This window comes from Mauremys reevesii, linkage group 1 (genome assembly GCF_016161935.1).
Source record: "Mauremys reevesii isolate NIE-2019 linkage group 1, ASM1616193v1, whole genome shotgun sequence".
In the NCBI taxonomy this organism is placed as follows: domain Eukaryota; kingdom Metazoa; phylum Chordata; order Testudines; family Geoemydidae; genus Mauremys; species Mauremys reevesii.
In genome coordinates this window covers 45,046,951-45,069,441 of record NC_052623.1, presented here as the reverse complement: position 1 = coordinate 45,069,441, position 22,491 = coordinate 45,046,951, and the positions used below count along the sequence as shown (strand labels likewise).

The following is a 22,491-nucleotide window of genomic DNA, read 5'->3' as shown; positions in this document are numbered from 1 at the left end:
AAGTTCATTTTCAAACATCTCTCAGAACAACCCTCAGAAGGTTCTTTTTAGTTATAAATTATTCATGCCTGACCTCAGCTCAACCCCTCTTGTGTGTTTGTGACACCATCATCTCTAGAATCCAGCTTATTTAGCCCAAGCCTACAGCTTCATGATGCTGAACAATCATCCCGTCTTCCTGTTCATGCCCTCTAGGGCAGTCTTTTATTATGCAGCGGTACCAGGAAAAGAAAGCTGACATGGAACTGAACTTTCATAGCTTCCCATCCATTAAAACACTCTCTTCCAGTCGGCAGTTCTTTGGGCTTTATTAGGGTGGCATGTTCTGGAAAGAACTGGTGATATGGGCCAGGATCTTTATTATATAAACAGTTTGATCTTCTAGATGGTCTGGACCTAAATTAATTAAAGAAACCCATCTCTGGTATTGTCTCTGGAATCTCTCATTTTCCTTAGGAGCTGGAAGTGAATGTTTTTTTATTACTGCAGGTTTGGCTACTGCCTTTTGAGGGCCTTGTTAAATAACTTTTCATCATCAAACCCAGCAGATGCTATAATTAAGGCTGCGTATCTATCACAGAAGTCATGGGTTCTGTGGCTTTCTGTGACCTCCATGGCTTTTGCAGAGTCCGGTGCACCCACCCCAGCTTGGCCCACCCCAGGCCAGCAGCAGCAGTTTTGGTGTGGGAGGGGGCTCAGGGCTGGGGCAGAGCTTTGGGGTGCGGGGCAGCAATTACCTCTGGGGGGCTCCCCGGAAGCGGCTGGCATGCCCTTGCAGCTCCTAGGCCAAGGGGACAGGGGGCTCTGTGCGCTGCCCCTGCCTGCAGGAACCGCCCCCGCAGCTCCCATTGGCTGCGGTTCCCAGCTAATGGGAGCTGCTGAGCTGGCGCTCATGGCAGGGGCAGCTTGTGAAGCCCCCCGGCCTTCCCCCCCCGCCCCAAGAGCTGCAGGGACATGCTGGCCGTTCTCGGGGAGTTGCGCGGAACCGGGTATGGAGCCTTCCAGCCCTGCTAACCCTCCCACTGCGCAGCACCAGCAAGGGTCTCGGGCTGCACACTGCTGGCTCACTTCCCTTCCAGCACCTACAGTGCCCCTGGACCACTCCGTCAGAGCACCCGCAGCCCAAGTTTTAGTTAGGGGTATACAATACAAGTCATGGACACGTCATGGGCCGTGAATTTTTGTTTACTGCCCGTGACCTGTCCATGACTTTTACTAAAAATACCTGTGACTAAAACGTAGCCTTAGCTATAATCTGTTTGGCATGTGAATCACCTCTCCACTGCCAAAGTCTCCTGACACCTCTTGGTATCAGAGGAAAAGGATTGTACTGAAAACATTACAAAAAACAGTCTGCTATGAGAGAAGAGGCCAGAGATACTTTGATGGCCAGTGTTAAAACCTTTTTAACCAAAAGATATAGACAGACCTGAATACTCCATCGATCCCTCAGGGGAGGAAGATCAGACAATAGTCTCATGAGTTGCATGTACTTCTTTTTAACTGAAGTTTGAGACACCTCAGTAACATAAGAAATGTACACAATATCCATGTCTACTTCATTTCTCTAAAGAAAATTAATCTGATTAAGCACAGATACCTGTAATATGCCATGAACTCAATGGAAAGTGGCTGAAAATTCAACTGTCTGGTTAAGCTAGATTTTCAACATCTTTGTGTGGCTGGAGTTGGGGAAGGCTGCCAGAGCATACGAGTGAATCTGACCCAATGTTGGTGTCATTAGGCATGACTCTAGGTAACTCAGGAGGGTGGTAAACCACAGTGTCAATGAAGCCTTTCTGTAGTAGGCCTGAATGAACTAAAGTCACTCCATGTCTGACCAAAGCACTCCCATGTTTGAACTTTAATCAACCTAACAAGCTAGCAACAGAGAATGGAATGTGTAGCAGCTAGTTATCAGTGCAACACTGATACCAGGAGGCAATAATGAGGCCTGCTTGCACCTGGCTGGGGGGGCAGAATAATGGATCCAGGAAAGTAAAACAAGATAACAGTTGAAGAAAAAGTCACTAACGAGATAAATTGTTTGCTGCCAAAAATGATTTAACCTGCTTAGTGTAATTGCTACTTTATAATGTATTTGCTACATGGGAAATGGGGGGGGGGGGGTAAAGGGGGATGAGTAGTGTGGGGGTAATGGGAATGCTTAGCTAAAATCATGTATAAGAAGGGAAAAACGGCTTGTATCTGTGTGCAGGATTTGAGATTGCTATGTCTCCCTTGCACCTTATTTGGGCTCAAATAAACTTTGTCTGCTTCTCCACCTTGGTGTGTTTATTGGAGCGAAGCACACCGGGCAACGAACCACTGTTGCTGTCCTCGAGCATTCTGTGCTGGTAACACCAATATACACAAACCCATCTAATGTGTCTAATCATTTAATTAGCCATTAAGTGAATGTCCATAACTTTGTCGTAAGTTATTAGATATAAAGAATAACTTTTTTTCATTATTTCATGGCAAGTATTTTGTGAATAGAGGCAGCACAAGGAAAGCTGAATGAAAACTAAAAGATAACTGTATATGTATTTATATACACCTACATGTACGCACAGACAATGCATAATGAATAAATGAATCTATTCTTTTGCTTCCTTTGAACACAACACCAGATCCACAGGAAGCAAATTTGACTTGCTAACAAGAAGCCACTCCTCTCCAAACATATTTGTTTAAGGTCTAAGAAGCCAGAGCAACTACACTAGGGAAATAATATGATTCTATCTATTATTTAATCATCAAACACCACATTGTGGGCTTCAGTGGACTAAACACTCTTTTACTGTAAGAGGTTATTTAAAGTTATCTATACATAGTGTGATAAACTCAGGACAGACAGTTGCAAGGGGGGGGGGGTAGGAGTCAGTCCCAGAGGGTTAAAAGGCCCTCCTCCTTATCAACTGAGAGACAACTACAGGTCAATCAGGTTCAGCTGAGAAAGGGTTACCAAGGTAGCAAATTAGAATCAGCTGAGGGGGAGCTACCTGAAGGTAATTAGGACCAGGTGATTCCAACTTGGGGCTGCCTGAGACCTTTTTAAACCCCTTCCTGGGAGGAAGGGTGGGGGGAAGCAGAGAGAGAGAAGGAGCCTGGCTGCCAGGAGTGTTGGAGCAGCAAGCCTCCCCAGGAGGAGCAGCAGTACGCTCTCCCACAAGGCAGGAAAAATTACTTTAAATAAGGCTGGTGGGAAGACAGGGAACAGACTTCCCCTGAGTCCTAAGGGGGACTGCAATTACCCAAGCCTGTCTCCCCAGGGCTAAAAACAGCAGAGGCTGGAGAGACTGAGAAGGTACTTTGCCACAATAGGTGTATTAACAAAATGTAATTGTAGGATCTGCAAGTCTTGAAAATTTTCCTTTGCTTGTGTATATTCATAAGTCATTAAGAGTGGTAACTTATTTTCATTTTTATGGGCAGGAGAAATGAGTAGGGAAAAGCCCTTTTTCCTCAAAAAGCTTCCTTCACTTCCTTGTTACAACTATTTCAAATACTAAGGAAATTCAACACAAAAACTTCCTCTGGTGAAGCTGAAGCTGTAGGCATATATCAGTGGTTTGAGAGCATATTATCTTTCATGAATATTAGAGTTAAATAAACAAACAATAAGCCCTTCAAACATCAGAAACCTAGAATTCAAACTGCATTTTGAGAAGGCACCCTAATATCTTACTCTCTCCATGTAGAGCATTTATATACTATCTTATTTTCTTGAGTATTATGTGTACCAGAAAACTTTAGTTTAATATATATACACATCTCTGATGCTAATGAGCTGCTTTATCACCATGTTAACTTTTACACTTGTCACGCAAATGTTCTAATAGAATGAGCTAGGCACATAAGGTTTATAAATGGAGCCAAAATAGTTCTGTCTAATGATGTAAGCAGAGTATGAATGAGCTCTCCCCTGACATCTAGTGATGAGCTGTGGAAAATGACTTCGGGAGCTAATCTCATTTGCATGGGCACACCCACCCTGCCTAGGTGTTCAGCATGATAGGATTGCTTGCTCAAATGATCACTTTTGGCTAGTGTTGGATCCCCATTCTCCTTGTTATTGGGGCAGGAGTAATAAAAGGTTGTTATCCTTGTCGTGTGAATCAAGGGCAGCAAAACTGTACTAGGCATACACTGAATGAGGGAACTCATCTTCAACTGAACGGCACTCATCAGGCAGGGGACATGGGTTCCAAAGCCCAATGAGTTGAGAGAGGGTGGGGACAAGTATGTGTACCAGGTGGTGTGGGCCCTATGTAAGGGTCTTAGACACCATTTAACCCTTACTCTCTCCACTGTGTAATACAGGAACTAATTTAGACTCAAGTGAGAGTCTTGTTGCACACACAGAGCTGAAATCACTGGTATCTAGGTCTAATGCTTAGACCTGCTTTGGGAAAGTGTCTCTGATGCAAGAGACTGCCCAGTGTGCACCAGTAGTGAGGCTCCTGCGCTAACAGCTGAATTCATTGAGAGCTGTGTGGTGGCCTGAAGACCACAGCTGGTGGAGAAGCATGGTTGCCGGTGAAGAGGAGGGGTGAGTGAGAGCCTGGGGAACAGAGTGAGAAAGGTGCCTTCTTACTCTCCTCCTCCAACCAGGGTGAGAGGTGAATCCTGCAGATGCACCTGTGAACTCTGGGTCTGCATTGACCAAGGACAACAACTGCACAGTGGGTTGCAGAGAAGGGACGGGTACGTTAAAGGGACTTTTGGTTGCTGGGACTTTTGGTTGCTGCCCAACTTACTTGGGAGTGGGTCTTTTGCTCATGGTTCAAGTTTATGAACCCTGTTTATGGTGTTTTCCCAAATTAATGCAGAGTTACCCTTTTAATAAAAGTTTTTTTGCTACACTCAGACTCCGTGCTTGCAAGAGGGGAAGTACTGCCTCTTAGAGGCACCCTGGGGGTGGTGTGTAATTGTTCCAGGTCACTGGGTGGGGGCTTGAGCCGGTTGTGTGTTGTATTGTTGAAAAGGAACCCTTAGATTCTGAACACAGCCTTTGTTGCTGCCAACTCTGACTGGCAGAACAGTTACATAACATTTAAACAATTGGTTTGCACATGGAACCAGAGGCCCTGATCTTGCGTGAAGTCATTAGCATCAGAAGAGTAAGACACTGTATATCTTCAGCATGTCAAGTTCAGACCTTTAATGAAGAGTACAGAACAATTGTCTTCTGTATGTGATTTATAATCATAGAATATCAGGGTTAGAAGGGACCTCAGGAGGTCATCTAGTCCAACCCCCTGCTCAAAGCAGGGCCAATCCCCAGACAGATTTTTACCCCAGTTCCTTAAATGGCCCCCTCAAGGACTGAATTCACAACTCTGGGTTTAGCAGGCCAGTGCTCAAGCCACTGAGCTATCCTCTAATCAGGAATTTGTAAGATTCTTGTATGAGTACTTTGTATGAATGTAAACAGTTGTAAAGCAGCTCAATAACTATATGACTGACATTTGAGTTTCTATGGTCTGTGATGCAATTAAATTGTTTTGTAGATGGATAAAGCACAATATTTCTGATTTTTTTTTCCAAGGCATTGCTATCAAAGCTGACTGAAAGTACTTTGGGTGCTTTGTTCGAGAAGCACAATTCTAATGTTATGTTTCCTAGGTTTCTACATTTGTGAACTTGGTTTTATGATTATGGACAGAAATTGGCATGCAGTTAAACTGAAGAAAACTGTCTCCTACCAGTCATAGCCTATGGCAAAGGAGGTTTCAATCGCTGGTGCAATCAATTTTGCAGCTGTCATGATATATTTTTCTGCCAGGCCTTTCCTTAGGAATTAAAATAGAGATATATCAGTGTTTAGAAAAAGTATATACTAAAACGTCAAAAACTTAGTTACCTTACCCTGTGCGTTGAATCGCTATTCACCAACTAAGTCTGAGCAACATCTATATTATTGTTTAATCAAAACATCAGTAAAATAATAGTATGATTTAAGGATAATATTACATCTTTCAATGAGTAATATATAGATTAGGTAGCTAGTAATGCTACAGTATTTCCTAAGGCCAGAAGTTTTGTGAGACTTGCATAAATCCAAGAGAGAGGTTAGTCACTAAAATATATCATTACACAACAATCCTATCCTAGCATATGAATTGGAGCATAACGATTTATAATACAGAAAGAAGATCTGATAATACAATATCTCAGAATAATAAAGGCCCCATAAGGTATGTTTATACTGCAGCTGACAGTGAGCCTTCTATCCAGGTAGACTCATGCTAGCGGGGCTTGCGATAGCATGCTAAAAATAGCAGTGTGGACTTTGTAGTTCAGGTGACAGCTTGGGCTCTCAAGCCCACCAAACCCATGGTTCTGAGGTCAGGTTAGCCACCTGACCTCAGAACCGCCTGAGTCTCTGCTGCTATTTTTAGCACACTAGCTTCATCCCTGCTGGTACAAGTCAGTCTTACCCGGACTGGGAGGCTTGCTCCCAGCTGCACTGTACAATATCCCTAAAGACTAACATTTATATTATCTTCCAGTGCCAGCAGGCCACATATGGTGGATGCTTTGCAGTGGTCTAACATACTCATATGCAATCTAGTGTGCTTTTTGCACAGGGCTCAGAAAATTAAAAAAGCCCTCCCCCCACACCTGAGCAGTGTACTTCACTGATGGGGAACTCACATAAACAAGTGTTTTGTAACTTCTCCTCCATTTGTCTGTCTTCTCTATTCCACTCCCTAGGGGTACACAGGACTGTGACCCAGGGCCAGATTTTTCTCCCTTTGCTTTTTTATTTTAAACCAAATACCTCCCGAGTTCCTAAATAACAGTTAGGAAGTGGAAGAAATCTTCAGAATAATGGGGCCCTTTGTTCTACTTGGCTGAGCTTCAAAATGGAGCTATTAGCCAAGGACACAAGATTGGTTTCTGAAGGTCCCTTAAAATCTTATTCCCTGGCTATTTTTCAGCCAACCAGGCCAAAAATTGCCCACCTGTTTTAGCATATCTAGTATTTCTCCTGACACTTTCACAAGCCCAACAGTCATTACTAGGGAATTTATGTAGTATTTTAAAGCCATCCCATCCAGAATAAGGAATAGCCAGAGGTGAAAGTAAGCCAGTACAGCATACCGGCAAGAGCCGGTGCACCGTACCTGGGCAGCCCGGCTTCCCCAGGCAGCAATTTAAAGGGCCTGGGTCTCCCAGCAGCGGCTAGAGCCCCAAGCCCTTTAAATTGCCACCAGAGCCCTGCTGCCGGAGCTCTGGAGTAACGGTGGGACTCCAGGGGTTATTTAAAGGGCCAGGGCTCCTGCTGCCTCTACTGCCCTGGGCCCTTTAATTAGCCGCTGGAGCCCCACCGCTGCTACTCCAGGGCTCTGGTGGCTATTTAAAGGGCTGGGGCGGTAGAAGCAGGGGAGTCCTGGGCCCTTTAACTAGCCCCCGGAGCCCTGGAGTAGCGCCCCGGCCCTTTAAATAGCCCCCGGAGCCCCATTGCCAGAGCCCTGGGGTAGCAGCAGCAGCCGGGGGCTCCGGCAGCAATTTAAAGGGCAAGGGGCGGTAACAGTGGCCGTGCCCTTTAAACTGCTGCCAGAGCCCCCGGCTGCTGCTGCTACCCTGGTGGGGGAGGAGGAGGGCACTTACCGGTACAGGGCGGGCCGGGGCTGGCTCTGACCCCCCCTCATCCCCGCCCCTTCTGTCCGAGGTCCCGCTCCTTCCAGGGGCCAGAGCCGGCCCCAACCCAGCCCCATACCGGTAAGTCCCTATTTCTACTTTCACCCCTGGGAATAGCTCTCAGGCTTTGCAGCTTGAAAAGCTGGTGTCAATTTCCATATGCTAGCAACTACAGAGGCAGATTTGGAATGGATAGGGACCTATGTTTCCAGCATTACCTTTCACGTTCCATTTGCCTTAATTGGTCATTTTTAATGGCTTCAATCAATAGGTTAGTATGTGGATCATCCTAAAAAAAAAATCAAAACAAAATAAGTTATGGAAATGTATATTTATATATATGGTACAGCCATATGTACATTAACACAGAGTATAAGAAGCAACAGACATATTACACACTATACATTTTTTAAAAGGCTTATTTCAATTGAACAATTAGACTGGCATTTTTCAAAGAACTTACATACAAAATAAATAATATTTACCATTTTATAGGTTGATATCCTCTGACCTTTGAAATAATGAACTATTGGTTGTGGTTAACAAATTCTAATTACAAAATTAAAAATAATTACATTTGTGACTAGTACCCTTATACTGTTTGTCTGCTATTGTATGTGGATCACATTACATGTTAACCACATAGGTTACCAACTATAGTACTCTGTGTATCAAATCTAAGGCCCTGACTCAGCAAGGCACATAAGCATGTGAGTCGTCCCATTGACAGCAAGGGACGACTCTCATGCTTAAAGTTAGGCACATGCTTAGTGCTGCACAGAGGTCCCAATTCAGCAAGGTAGACAGAGAGTCTGACTACATCACATAATAGATCTTTTCAGTCTTCAGGTTCTATGATTATACATAATCATAGGTCTTTTCCATCTCTCGAGTCTATTAAATCATGAAGTCAGTCCCTTGTGTCAGTCTCACACACAGCATATCTAAAAAACAAGTGTGTGTCTGTGTGTATGTACACACAGACACACACACTCCATGTATTTGTGGAGGATCTCTCATCAATACATAGATTATAAAACCAGAAGAGACCACTGCGATCATCTAACCTGACCTCCTGTATAACACAGGCCATAGGATTTCCAACAATTAATTCCTGTTTGAACTACAGTATCTCCTTTAGAAAAACATGCAATCTTAATTTAAAATTTTCTAGAGAGGGAGAATCCACCACAACCCTGGATAAGTTGTTCCAGTGACTAATTACCCTCATTGTTAAAAATCTGCATTTATTTCTAGTCTGAACTTGTCTAGCTTCAACTTCCAGACATGGGATCTTGCTATACACCTTTGTCTGACAGACTGAAGAGTCTTTTATCATCAAATTTCTGCTCGTCATGTAGGTGCTTATAGACAGTGATTTGATCATCCCTTAACCTTCTCTTTGATAAGCTAAATAGATAGAGCTCCTTGAATTGTGTATGTCAGAACTGGACACACTATTCCAGGGACAGTCACACCAGTGCCAAATGCAGAAGTATAATCCCCCTGCCCTTGATATTCTTCTGTTTACACATCCAAATATTGCATTAGCTCTTTTGGACATAGCATCACAATGGGAGCTCATGTTCAGCTGATTTTACTGTGATCCTCAAGTGTTTTCCAGAGTCACTGCTTCCCAGGATAGCGCCCTTCCATCCTCTTAATATGGCCTACAGTCTTTATTCCTAGAAATGACTTAACGTTTTGGCCACATTGAAACACACAAGGTTTGCTTATGCCCAGTTTACCAAGCAATCCACATCACTGTGTGTGACAGATGAATTTGATTTGTCTTTGAGCATTCATTTGCATTCTGCCCATTAATCCAGCTGTCTAGAATTACTTCTAAAATGTCAACTTCTAAGTAGATTAGAAAAAAGATTCCTCTTCCCCCCTAAATCAACCTGTCACAAAAAGTTTCTTTTTTTCTACCAAAAGTGGAATTTTATTCCAAATTATGCTGAGCGGCAGTGCAGGACAAACAATCTATTTTAGGCTATTTTAAGAGGTGTCTTAAGTTTATTAGTTATTTTTTCTTATCTAAGAATCATGAACAGTTGGTCTCATGGTACAAGGATGCCTAGCTTTATTGGTGGAGGAATATTTAAAAAAAAATAGTTCCAATAAACTAAAATGAACCAAAACCAAATCCTCTGTAAAACTTCAATAAAATTGTTTTTCTATATAATGTGTGCTATGATATTATAGGCTTTACTGGCACTCATTTGAGATGACTTGCATAACTTACTCATCGATTTGTCATTTTTATTATTTTAAACACAAGTATTTTATGTAAATGTTTTATAAATAAAAGTGGCAAAACAGGAAGTCATCCCAAATGAGTGCCAACTCCATACTACAACACACAACCACATATTTTATGTATGTCACATTTTCTAGAAAAACCATTTTGGTAATGTTTTCAAGAGTACTATCACTAGTGAGTAGTACTGCCATTCTCAACTCATGCTGGTAAAACATCACACCATCATGTGTGTATGTGTACACAGACATGTACGTACACATATACAACAGATTCGTTTTCCTCAACATTCAAAATTTTCCCGCTGCAAATAAAATTTGTAGATTTTGCTTAATTCATACTTACATTTGGTGAAATATATTTGTCGTCATAATCAATTTCCAGTGGAACAGTGATCAGCTTTTGGAAAGCTTTTTTCATTTGTTCACGGTCTCCAGTGGCAAAATAACAAAGGATCAGGTTGAAGCCTGCTTTCAGGTTTGGAGATGTGCTCATTATGTGTTCAAAAGAACAAATGCCATCAGTGTATTGGCCAGTTTTAATAAATGCAACTCCAATGTTCTGCATTATTTTAATCCTAATTAAAGAAATCATTGTTAAGTAATATTTTCAAATCATATGTTCTACTGTATATACAAAACAAAAGGAATTTCAAAACTTCTACAATATAAACTTACCTCATTTCTTTATGGACACTTGGAATCTGATCTAGAGCCATGCGGTAGAATTTGATAGCTTTTGAATAGTTTCGTTGTTTTAAATAAATGTTTGCCATATTCACCTTCAGTCTGCCTATCACAAAAGTAAAGTGAATGACCTATATGCCAACCTTCTAAAAATATTCATATCATCCCTCTTCATGCAAACTTTGAGCCAGTGAGACTGCAGAAGCACCTTTTTCATGTATCAGTAGTTGTATCAGGGTCTATTGGCCCTTTAAGCTAAGGCATGGTCCAAAACAGCCTGTTCCTGACTTCCACTCAGAATGGAGAGAATTCAAGGAGAGACAGCAAGGAATTCTAGGAAAGAAAGGACTGTATAAAACAAACTTCTTACTCAGTCTAGGAGATCAGGGATGAGACAGGATTTGCTGTAGTGTTCTCTGCTGAGGAAGTTTGGGGAAGCAGACCAGGAGGGGGTCTGGGAAGAGACCTAGAGATAGGCAAGATACAGAAGGAAACTGGAGAGGGTGGGGAGAAGGGAATGAAGCAAGTGGCACAGAGGGTTCAAGATGGGAAGTGTTAGCTTCCTAATTTGGGGCCCATGGCTGGGCTTCCATAGGATGGGAAGGAACCTCCCGTTCACTTCAGAATCAACAGGGGAAAACCAGGGCAGACAATGGTGGAAAGGACTACTGCACTGTTCAGGCTAGGAAGGGAAAACTACTGTTGGTACTGACCAACCCTGCATCAGCAGTGATAAAGGACGGCAAAGGATTTTTTTTTTAATCTGGACTTGTACTTTGGCTGGAAAGTGAACACTTTTTGGATTAGCTGGAGAACAAAACCACATCAAATCATTCAAGGACATGGGGTCTGACATTACAAGGTGGTGGTTGCTGTCAATTTTGACTGGCTTCCCCGGGAGTTGAGGGCACTCAGGAGGTGCTCAGCATCTCACAAGTGAAGTCAAATAGCTGGTTAGTGAACGCATTGCCATCAGTATCAGGCATTTTGGTGTGTAACTTACCTCCGTTGCTGAACATCTTATTTTTCACTATGACTTGATATGTATTTAGTGCTTCAGCATACATTTCATTAGCAGAATATTGGCTTGCCAAGTTGAAAAGAACCTGGGGGGAGGGGGGAAGAGAATACATAACATAACCACATCTCTTTCTCAAAAAGTAACCAATATGAATCAATGCAGCCATTAGAAAAATTTCAATATACAAAATAGATAGAAAGATGCTTTAATATATTTGTTGACCGTGTAGCTCTTTCACCAACAGAAGTTGGTCCAATAAAATATACTACCTCACCCACCTTGTCTCTCTCATACTTCCCATTTTCCCAATTATCTAAAGAAGAGGTAGCAAACATTTTGCATCCTAAATATGTCTGTACATAAGCTGTGGAGAACACATAGGATAAACGTAAAACAGGGATTTTTAAAATCTGCAAATGTATCTTGTAGTAATGTGTTCCATGCTCTAATTGTGTGTTGGGTGAAAAAGTACTTCCCTTTATCAGTTTTGAACAGTTTTGGACTTTCAGTTGAATTGAATGCCCCTGTTCTTGTATTATGAGACAAAATGAACAGAAGTTTGCCATCTACTTATTCTATACCAGGGGTGCCCAGACCCTGGCTCCCAAGCTGCATGCGGCACTTTTACAGTTAAAGTGCAGCTTGCAGAAAACCATATGCCCCTCCCTCCATTCTCCACCTTCCAGACTTGGTGGGGGGGAACTTGGGGCCTAAGGCAGGCTGGTGGGGCTTCGGCCCTGCAGGAGGCACCTGCCGGGGCTCAGGACTTCAGCAGAAGCGGAGCTCAGTAGGTCAGTAAGTTTGGCCACCCCTGCTTATACAGTTTGTTATTTTGTATACTTCTATCACGAGCCTCATGATACCCACCTATTCAGAGGAAGCTATCCCTTGGCAAAAGAACTCTCTTCACAGTTAATCTTACTTTTTAGGCCTAAATATGAGTAAATTATGAGGTAAGGTTGTTATTAATGTTTTTTTATTTCTAACTCATAGAGGATGTGTAATTTTTAGCATAGTTCAACAAGGTGTACGCCCCTATTTGTGATCTATCTGCTCATGAAGGGACATGCTATTAAGAAAAACAGAAAAGCCTTGTCCGTAACCAGATAAATTACATCCATCACTTTCTCATTTTTATTTTTTAACTTGCCTTCAAATATATTATCAGTTTAGCCTGGCTTGACATATTCTTAGTGAAACACTTCCAGTACAGTATTAACTAATGTACAACTTTAAATTCTCCTTAGATATTAGGGCATAGACCCTACATAATCTTTTCTTAACGCCTACCACCAATTTTAAGAATTGAAGACAAACCCTTAATTTTAAAATTATCATTAAGCTTTAGGAATATTAACAAAAGTACCCTTTAATTGCTGTTTTCCAGAATTACAGTAACTATTTTCAAAAACATTTCTAAATATACAGTGTATCTGATCTGGAAATTTGTTCTGGGAACTCACACAAAATATGTGCATTACAGGAAACTCAATTTCATTAAAAAGGCATGTTACTGGAAAGCACACTTTACACCCAGATCTTATTCAGGCAACCAGACATTTCAGCACTTACTGAGTAAGTGAGATCTAAGTTGATGTTTTCTGGAGATGCAATTTGTTCACGTTGCCTCACCAACACTCTTTCCTTTCTTCCAGCATCTTTTGCCTTTTCCAGAGCCTTAAAGCAGATATTACAGTTTAGTCTTGCCATCTTTCTTCTCTCTCAAGACCCACTCCCATATATTTAAAATAGAAATTAATACATTAATTTTAATACATATTTCCTTTATGCACACAGAGCATATACACACACACACACACCCCTTACAGCAGATAAGCAGCAATATTACACAAAAAAAATGTTAAGATTAAAACAATATTCCGAAAGAAAATTCAGCAAAGCAACCTCCATAATACACTAGTCACCCTACAGTTAATGCAGGATCTTAAAAAGAGTATGAGAAGTAATGTCATAAACAAAATATGAAAATCAAAAAACAGTCACACCATTTTACTTAGGGCCAGATTTTTAAAGGTATTTAGGCCTAACAACTTAAAAAAAAAATCTAGCCTTAAGAGACTATGGCCTTGTCTACACTGGCAAGTTTCTGCGCAGTAAAGCAGCTTTCTGCATTGTAACTTGTGAGGTGCACACACTACCACACTACTTAGTGTGCAGAAACTGCGCAGTTGCAGCACTGTAAAAAAGCCACCCCAACAAGAGGCGTACAGCTTTCTGCACCAGGGCTACAGTGCCACTGTAGACACCCTGGTCGATTACAGCACTGCGATTGGCCTCTGGGAGGTGCCCCACAATGCCTGTCCTCACCTCTCTGGTCATTGGTTTGAACTCAAGTGACCAACTATGAGCCCCGCCCCTTAAATTCCTTGAGAATTTTGAAAGTCCCCTTCTTGTTGACATGTGCAGTGGTCTCAGCACATCTTTCCAGGTGACCATGCCTGCTCCACACACCAGGTGTGCAATGAAGCAATGCCGAGCTGTTGGACCTTATCAGCATTTGAGGAGAAGAGGCTGTCCAGTCCCAGCTGCGCTCCAGACATAGGAATTATGATACCTACGGACAGATTTCACGATGCATGACAGAAAGGGGCCATGACCGGGATATACTGCACTACAGGGTCAAAGTGACGGAGCTGTGGAACGCCTACCACAAGGTGCAAGAGGCAAACCGCCGCTCCGGTGCTGCGCCCACGAGCTGCCAGTTCTACAAAGAGCTGGACGTGATACTCGGTGGTGACCCCACCTGCACTGCGATGGCCACTGTAGATACGTTGCTGACTGACGTGCAAATTGAGAGTGGACTGAGCCAAGAGGAGGAAATTTGGACGAGGATGTGGAGGGGGAGGGGGAGAGGGACCCAGAGACTGAGGATGACTTGGAGGTCAGAGATGCATGCAGCCAGGAGCACTTCTCTACCCCGAGGAGGCTAGCCAGTCACAGCCATCGAATCTTGGTGAAGCGCAAACAGGAGAGGAGGCCCCTGGTAAGTGGCTTTGATTTTGGGAATTGGTGAAGTGAGTTGTTGGGGGCAGGAAGGTTGCAGAAAGCAGGCTTGTGTCTGTATGATACGCGTACAACCACATGCCTAGTCTGAGCGGTGGAACAGGGTGTTTGTTGATTGACTCCCTCACTTCACGGGAATCTGCCTCATGGAGATACTGGGCAATCCACTGCTGCAGGTTCTTTGGCAGAGCTGCTTTGTTTCTTGCCCCATTGAGGGTAACTTTCCCGTGCCACTCTGCCATCACGGGGGGGGGGGGGGGGACATTGCTGCACCCGGGCGAGCCACCAAGGACCAGGGTGGAAGCTGCAGTCTTGGAGAAGACCCTCCCTTGATTCCCCTGCTCACCCTCAGCAGTGAGATATCTTACATAATGAACACAGCCTGTGGAAAATGAGGAGACAGGAATGATTATAAGGCCCCCGCTACAGTGCTAGCTCTCCCCAAGAGCCACGTGTCCAGTGTACAGTACAGTCCTGGAACACTGATTTCCTCTGCCCCTGCGGTTACTCACCATTTTGGGGGTCTTGTGGCTCGTGTGTGCTTGCCTGGGCTCAGCCAGTTAGTGATAAGTATGTGAATAGTGGCTGTATTTTAAATCATCAAATCAGTGGTCTATGTGTTGCAAACAAGACTGCTCCTGTAAAATGTTGCATTTTGACTTCACAGATATGACCGTGGAAACCCAGCCTCCCTCTTTGTTATCTCTAGCTGAACAGCTGCACAGAATTAGAAAGTGGCCATGAAGAACTAAAGAGGACTTTCTAGGTGATGTCATGATGCATTCCGCGGCCGAAAGAACAAGAATTGAAGGAGTGGCGGGACAGCGAGAAGAGGGACCAAAAGGAGAATGCGACACGCCAGAACAAAGCCATGGAGCACCAAGAAGACATGCTCCAAGTGCTACTAGCACTTCAAATCAAGCATCTCCGTGCCTGCTCTCCCCTGCAGCTGCTATTGCAAAACTCTTTCCCACGTGCACTTCAGATACTGCCAACACACTTTTATCAACCTCCTGGCTCCAGTCTTTACCTGCTGCATTCCTCTCTTGCCCCATCACAGTCCAGCACTGCGGATTCCCAGTACCCAATGCACTCAACACCCATTCCTCTGCAATTTAGCCCTGCTGCAGTACAGTACCTGAAGCACTGTACTCTAAAGGAGAAGGTTGGATATGATACCTGGACATACACAAATCTTTAACTGTCCCAGGACCCCACCTCCTCCTGAGACCCTCCTTTCCCCCTTCCCCCCTCAGTGCTAATGTGTTTTTTGTTTGTCTCTCTCTTCCAGTTGTTGTTTTTTAATAAAAGAATTGTTTTGGTTTGAAAGCAATCTTTATTCCATTAATTGAAAGCAGAGCCCTGTAAATCAACAGGCAATTTTCTTAAACCTTCATAGTGCATCGTCTGCACCAATCACAATCACCTCCTAGCATTACAAGCACTGCACTCCCGAGCATAGCAGCAAATATTAGTGACTTTCAGATTCAAATTGCTGCCTCATGGCATCCCTGATCCTTATGGCTTCGTGCTGCACCCCTCTAATAGCCCTGATCTCTGGCTGTTCAAATTCAGCCTCAGCAGTCCAGCCTTGAGTGAAGCTTTCACCCTTCCCTTCACAAATATTATGGGGTGTACAGCATGCGGCTATAAGCATAGGAATATTGTCATCGGTCAGGTCCAGCCTCCCATATAGGTAGTGCCATCAGGCCTTTAAACGGCCAAAAGCACACTCAATAGTCATTCTGTACTTGCTTAGCCTGTTGTAAAACTGTTCCTTGCTGCTGTCAAGGTGACCCGTGTATGGCTTCATAAGCCATGACATTAAGGAGTGGGCAGGGTGTCCCAGGATCACAATGGGCATTTCGACTTCCCCTTATGGTGATCTTCTGGTCTGGGAAGGAAGTCCCTGCTTGCAGCTTCCTGAACAGGCCAGTCTTCCAAAAGATGCATGTGTCATGCACCTTTCCGGACCAGCCTACATTAATGTCCGTGAAACTCCCACGGTGATCCACAAGCGCCTGGAGAACCATAGAGAAATACCCCTTCCGATTAATGTACTCGGTGGCTAGGTGGTCTGGTGCCAGAATTGGAATATGCATGCCATCTACTGCCCCTCTGCAGTTAGGGAAGCTCATTTGTGCAAAGCCATCCACGATGTCACACATGTTGCCCAGAGTCACGGTCTTTCGGAGCAGGATTCGATTAATTGCCCTGCACACTTTCATCAACAAGAGTCCAACGGTTGACTTTCCCACTCCAAACTGGTTAGCGACTGATTGGTAGCAATCTGGAGTAGCCAGCTTCCACAGTGCAATCATCACACACTTTTCCAACGGCAGGGTAGCTCTTATTCTCATGTCCTTATACCGCAGGACTGGGGCGAGCTCATCACATAGTCCCATGAATGTGGTTTTCCTCTTCCGAAAGTTCCGCAGCCACTGCTAGTCATCCCAGACGTGCATGACAATGTGATCCCACCACTCAGTGCTTGTTTCCTGAGCCCAAAAGCGGCATTCCACTGTGGTCAGCACCTCTGTGAATGCCACAAGCAATCTCGTGTCATAGCTACTACGCATGGCAAGATCAATGTCAAACTCCTCTTGCCTTTGTATTTTAAGGAATAACTCCACTGCCACTCGTGACGTGTTAGTGAGAACGAGCAGCATATTGGTCAACAGTGCGGGATCCATTCCTGCAGACCAAAGAGGCAGAGTAGAGCGCGCAGTACACAAACCGATCAAAGATGGCGCCAAATGCAGACAGAAGCACAGGGATTGCTGGGATGCAAAGCTATGCATCATGAGGCATTGGGACAGGACCCAGGATGCCCTGCAACCCCCTCAACCTTCCCACAACTCTTAACAGCAAAAAAGGAAGAGATGCTCTGTGGGATAGCTGCCCAGAGTGCACCCCTCCAAATACCGCTGCAAGTGCCGCAAGTGTGAACATGCTATTGTGCAGGCAGCTGACACTGTGAACACACTACCATGGTTTCCCTTCAGCGCATTCTGAGCGGCGCTGTAACAGCTGGTGCTGCAACTCTGCCAGTGTAGACATAATCACTCTGCTGTCACATAGGGTATCATTATATAATATTAGGCACATTATCTCCAGCATTTCCAAATATCACTGACTGGGGGGGAGTGGGGGAGAGAGAGAGAGACACACACACACTAAGCATCAAGCTTCTGTCTCCTTTGTGGCAATGCAGACCACGACCACGAGATCAGCCATAACAATATCAAAATTAAGACAACCTAGCTTTAACAACTGGAAATTTTATGACCAACCAACAGTCAATTTAGCATTTAAAAAGCATATCTGCATGTATGAAATGTCCCTGCATATAATAATATAAAAAGACAAATGAAACCCAGATAACTTACCAATTTTAAGTCTCCACAGCTGTTGGCAATGCAGCTTTCTTCAACCAACTCATTTACTTTTTTTTCTAACTGTCTAATCTTTTCTTCTGGACTAAAATTGGGTAAATAATGGATCATTTGTCTTATGCAAATATCAGTAATGATATAAAGATTTTTGAATATAGTGTATTAAAAATAATGTAGTATAGCTGTCTTAGGTCTCATTAACATGCCATAGCATCTGACATTTCTTAATAGACAACACAACTGTAAAAGTGGCCCTTTGTTACTGCACTATCAGAAGTTCTATCAATAGTGTAAGCTAGGGAAGAAAATAAAGAGAAGATCCTGCAGTTTTACTATGTTCAGCAAGCAATCCATTTAATGACAGAACAGAGGTTTGGGTTATTGGGCTCTGATCCTCTTAATGTAACAAGCCTCAACTTGAGCTGTTTGGGTAAAGATAGTATAGATACATGCATTGGGTGAAACTTTCAAGCACCCAATGGAAATCCAATACTGCATATGTACTATTTTAAAGAGCTAGTTTAAGCAAAAGTAGAAATTCCATTTGTAATGATAATTTTTTTTAACAGTCAGCACAATTTTTCATCAAAATTACAGATTTTATCAAAAGCTGTGATTGATCCAGAATTATTTAATCTGTGACAAAAAAATTAGCTGCATAATAGATTATTTCAATTCTTTCTCCACTTGCAGCATGTCCCACTACCCCTGGCATTCAGGAAGCCCAATGGCTCTGCGTGAATCCTTCCTCCCCAATCTGTTTTGTGCCAAATCTCTAGCACCATCCAACATTTACACTAGATTAGTAACATTCACCACCTCAGTTCTGGCATATGTGAAGTCTGTTTGGGTTCTGAGATCCTGGAAAGAAGGAACAGAGGGAAGAAGTGGTAAAATTTCCTGTGTCTTTCCTAGTGGGAAGATACTCTGAAATTTCAGGGTATCAGTCTACAAATACCACTAACATTCCTTGCCAAGCAAGTACTCTTCTAGTCCTCTAACGGATCTGATCCTCTTCTATACCACAGCACTCATTGATGACAAAGGCCACACCTATATTCAGGATCCAGAGCCACAGGCAGAGCACAAAATACAAGAGTGGGGGAGGAGGAAAGCTAATTGTTTTTTTAACCACCAGAGGCTCTATTCTCTTTCTGCAGGATATGAACCACCATGACTTCAACAGGAATCACGCTTAAACCCCAAGCCTGCAAAAACCTATGGACACGCTTAACTTTAGTACCGTAAGTAGTTTCATTGAAATCAATGGAACTATTTATGGTGGTATCACATTAGTCCAACATTATTTAATATTTTTATCAACAATCTAGATGATTACATAAAATCTTTTGTGGTAAAGTCTACAGATCACACATATTGCTGGGGTAGTAAATAATAAGAGGGATAGGTTACTGTTACAGAATAATCTGAATTACTTGGTAACCTTGGAATCTGTGAATCCCCGGGTCATCCCCTTCCTCCATGGGCCATGGAAAGAATAGGATCACTGCATTGCCCTGAGCATGCTCTTAATCAGGGGTGGGCACACTACAGCTTGTGGGTCGGATCTGGCCCGTCAGGGCTTTGGATCCAGCCCGTGGGATTGCCATCCCACCCCTGTGGCACAGCAGGGCTAAGGCAGGCTCCCTGCCTGCCCTGGCCCTGCGTTGCTCCCGGAAGCAGCCAGCACCACGTCCCTGAAGCCCCTGGGGGAGGTGGGGGCAGAGGGCTCCGCGTGCTGCCCACACCTGCAGGCACCACCCCCCGCAGCTCCCATTGGCCAGGAATGGGGAACCGCAGCCAACGGGAGCTTTGGGGGAGGTACCTGCAGGCGAGGGCTGAGCATGGAGCCCTCTGCCCCCCTCTCTCCCAGGGGCCGCAGGGACTTGGTGCTGGCCACTTCTGGGAGTGGCGTGGGCCCAGGGCAGGCAGGGAGCCTGCCTTAGCCCTGCTGTGTGCCACTGCCACCCCAGAGCTGCTCAACATAAGAAGCACTGGGCTGGAGACTGCACCTCAACCCCCTTCCCTGAGCCCCCAATCCGCTGCACTCCACACCCCTCCCTGCACCCCCTTTGCCTTGTGCCCCCTCCCACACACAGCACTCCTTCCCGCACCCCAACCCCTGCCCCAGCCCTACATTCATGGCCCTACATGCAATTTCCCCACCCAGATGTGGCCCTCAGGCCAAAAAGTTTGCCCACTCCTGCGCTTAATGATTGCAGCTCCACATTAGGACAATGAAAATAATCAAATCCCATGTTTCAGGACTTCAGCAGGTGACCTGCAGGGAACAGGAAGGAATCTCCTGACCTCATGCACTACTGGTCAGATGTATTCTTAGGGTGGGGATGGGGTTCACTTTCTTCTGAACCATCAGAGATTGGTCACAGCTAGAGATGAAACACCAGATGGAGTGGACCAGTGCTCTGAGATGGTACAGAGAATTGTTTTAGATGCCTGGATGGAGTTTCTTGCTGACATACTTAGGGTCAAACTTATGGCTAGATTTGGGATTGGGATGGAATTTTTTCCCCTAGGTAAGACTGGCAGGAAACTTGGGGGGGGGGGTTCACCTTTCTCTGTAGCATGGGGCGTGCATTGCCTGCTACGATCATCTGAGCATAATCAATTCCCTGCCACTGCAGGGGCCTCAGGCATTGGTGGTACCTCGGTCTCTCCTGTTCTTTGTCTGAGGTACATAACAGTTTAGCTTCCCAAGGATCAAAATACTTAGTCGATCTAAAATAACTAGACTGAACATAAGGATATCTGGGTGACAATTAATAGGGAGGACAGTGTAGATGATCTAATGGTCCCTTCTGGCCTTGAACTCTATGAAATCTAGTAAAGTTAAGCTTGTGCATGTTTGCAGGATCTGGGCCTCTTCCTGCAGAAAAAGAATCTGGCCCCTAGACTTCCTGAGTACCATGTTGTTGTAATTTTTCTAAGAATGCTGGAAGCATTTGTTGCAAAACAGAAAAAAAATGTGGCTACATACGTATCTTCATTTTTCATTTCTAGAGGAGGAGCAGGACCTCTTGCTTGACCAAGGGGATCAAATACAGAACCTGCAAATTAACACATGGCACTGAGAACAGTAAATTCTATGACAGACAGTGAATTCCATGACAGACAGTGAATTCTAGCCATCCTACCTCTCAAAGCTGCTTTAGTGTAACCTGCTGCATGAACTGCTGTCAGAGGTCGAGCAACTCCATCCTTAAATTAAAAGAAAAAAACTTTTTTATGATTGAAAATATTCTGAAAACCAAAAATGGGGAAAAAGCAGGGGGATGAGTTACATATTCGAACGTAAGTGGGAAGCATGTTTTATGGTTGATACAGACCGACTTAGCACTAGTAAGCCTCGTTTACACTGACCAGGGTCTTTCACAACCCTTAGGTATATTGTAGCAGACTCTACAGTAGCAAAATACATATTGGAATTATTTTTAAGTAATAAAAGTTACAAACAAACATTGCCTTTTTACATAGATAACCCTAATCTTTTTTGTTGCTGATAATTTTAACATATGCCATGTAATTGTCTCTGATTTTTAAAATATTCTTCTTAAGGGCTGGCCTGTTAGACTAGTAGCTCTGTAATGTGCTGTCACATGCTGCCATGTGAATGTCAGAGTTCTTTTTTTCCTGGGCAGCAAGGATTGAGAGCCCTGAGAAATTGTGGGTCAGATTGAGTCGAATTGGACAAGACAAAGAGGCACAAGCTGTCTAGAAACCAGCTGTAATTCAGTAGCTGAGAAATCTCCAAGCTTGGGAGAGTTCATAGCTGGCAAAGAGACAGCATATCCACTTCCTGGAACATTTTCATTAAAAAGAGAACATTCACAGTATAACTTCAGCATACTGAGCCCACACTCAAAGTCAATAAAATATTACCTGTATAGCTCCTGTCATTGGTCTTCCCATTGATGACGATAATACAGTCTTTGACTACCAAAATAAAAAAAAATTAAAATTAACAATCTTAAGATCTTTTTCTACTTTAGAAGTTTAGAACCAAAACTATAAATACTTAAATATGTAGTCGTTTCAGTTGCATGAATGTACAACTTTAGGATATGATCCTGCTCCCCTTGAAATCAATAGCAAAACTCCCATTGATTTCACTGAGGCAGGATATGCTTCCACTGTAGGGCATAAATATTATGAAGGTACCTGGTAGCAACTCCATAGTTATGGTTGAGTTCTAAAATGGATTTAAAATTTAAATAAATTCCTGTTTTACTCTAGAAGTAAGAGATAAGCCTTGTAAAATTTCACAGATTTTACGCCCTTTGAATTTTCTGTATACTTTTTGTTTAGTCTCTGTTAATCAGTTTTTAATGGGCTCTGGTTGAAATTTGTCCATGGCAGTCATACATTTCATGACTGACTTTTTTTTTTAATTGTCAGTCAACACAAACATTAGTAGGTGCATCCTGATAG

General features: G+C 43.5%; 1 protein-coding gene across 1 annotated transcript in view; it reads right to left on the bottom strand.

Moving 5' to 3' along the window:
- The window catches only part of IFT88 (intraflagellar transport 88), an 81,536-nt gene that overhangs the window by 49,899 nt on the left and 9,146 nt on the right, over positions 1–22,491 (bottom strand). Inside the window, exons 5-14 of the mRNA XM_039527307.1 lie at positions 21,943–21,996; positions 21,198–21,261; positions 21,041–21,110; positions 18,037–18,127; positions 13,196–13,300; positions 11,606–11,708; positions 10,594–10,708; positions 10,262–10,493; positions 7,872–7,942; positions 5,712–5,798 (exon numbers count right to left, since the gene is read on the bottom strand). Coding sequence (XP_039383241.1) covers positions 5,712–5,798; positions 7,872–7,942; positions 10,262–10,493; positions 10,594–10,708; positions 11,606–11,708; positions 13,196–13,300; positions 18,037–18,127; positions 21,041–21,110; positions 21,198–21,261; positions 21,943–21,996 — 992 coding nt within the window. The remainder of the gene's footprint in view (positions 1–5,711; positions 5,799–7,871; positions 7,943–10,261; positions 10,494–10,593; positions 10,709–11,605; positions 11,709–13,195; positions 13,301–18,036; positions 18,128–21,040; positions 21,111–21,197; positions 21,262–21,942; positions 21,997–22,491) is intronic.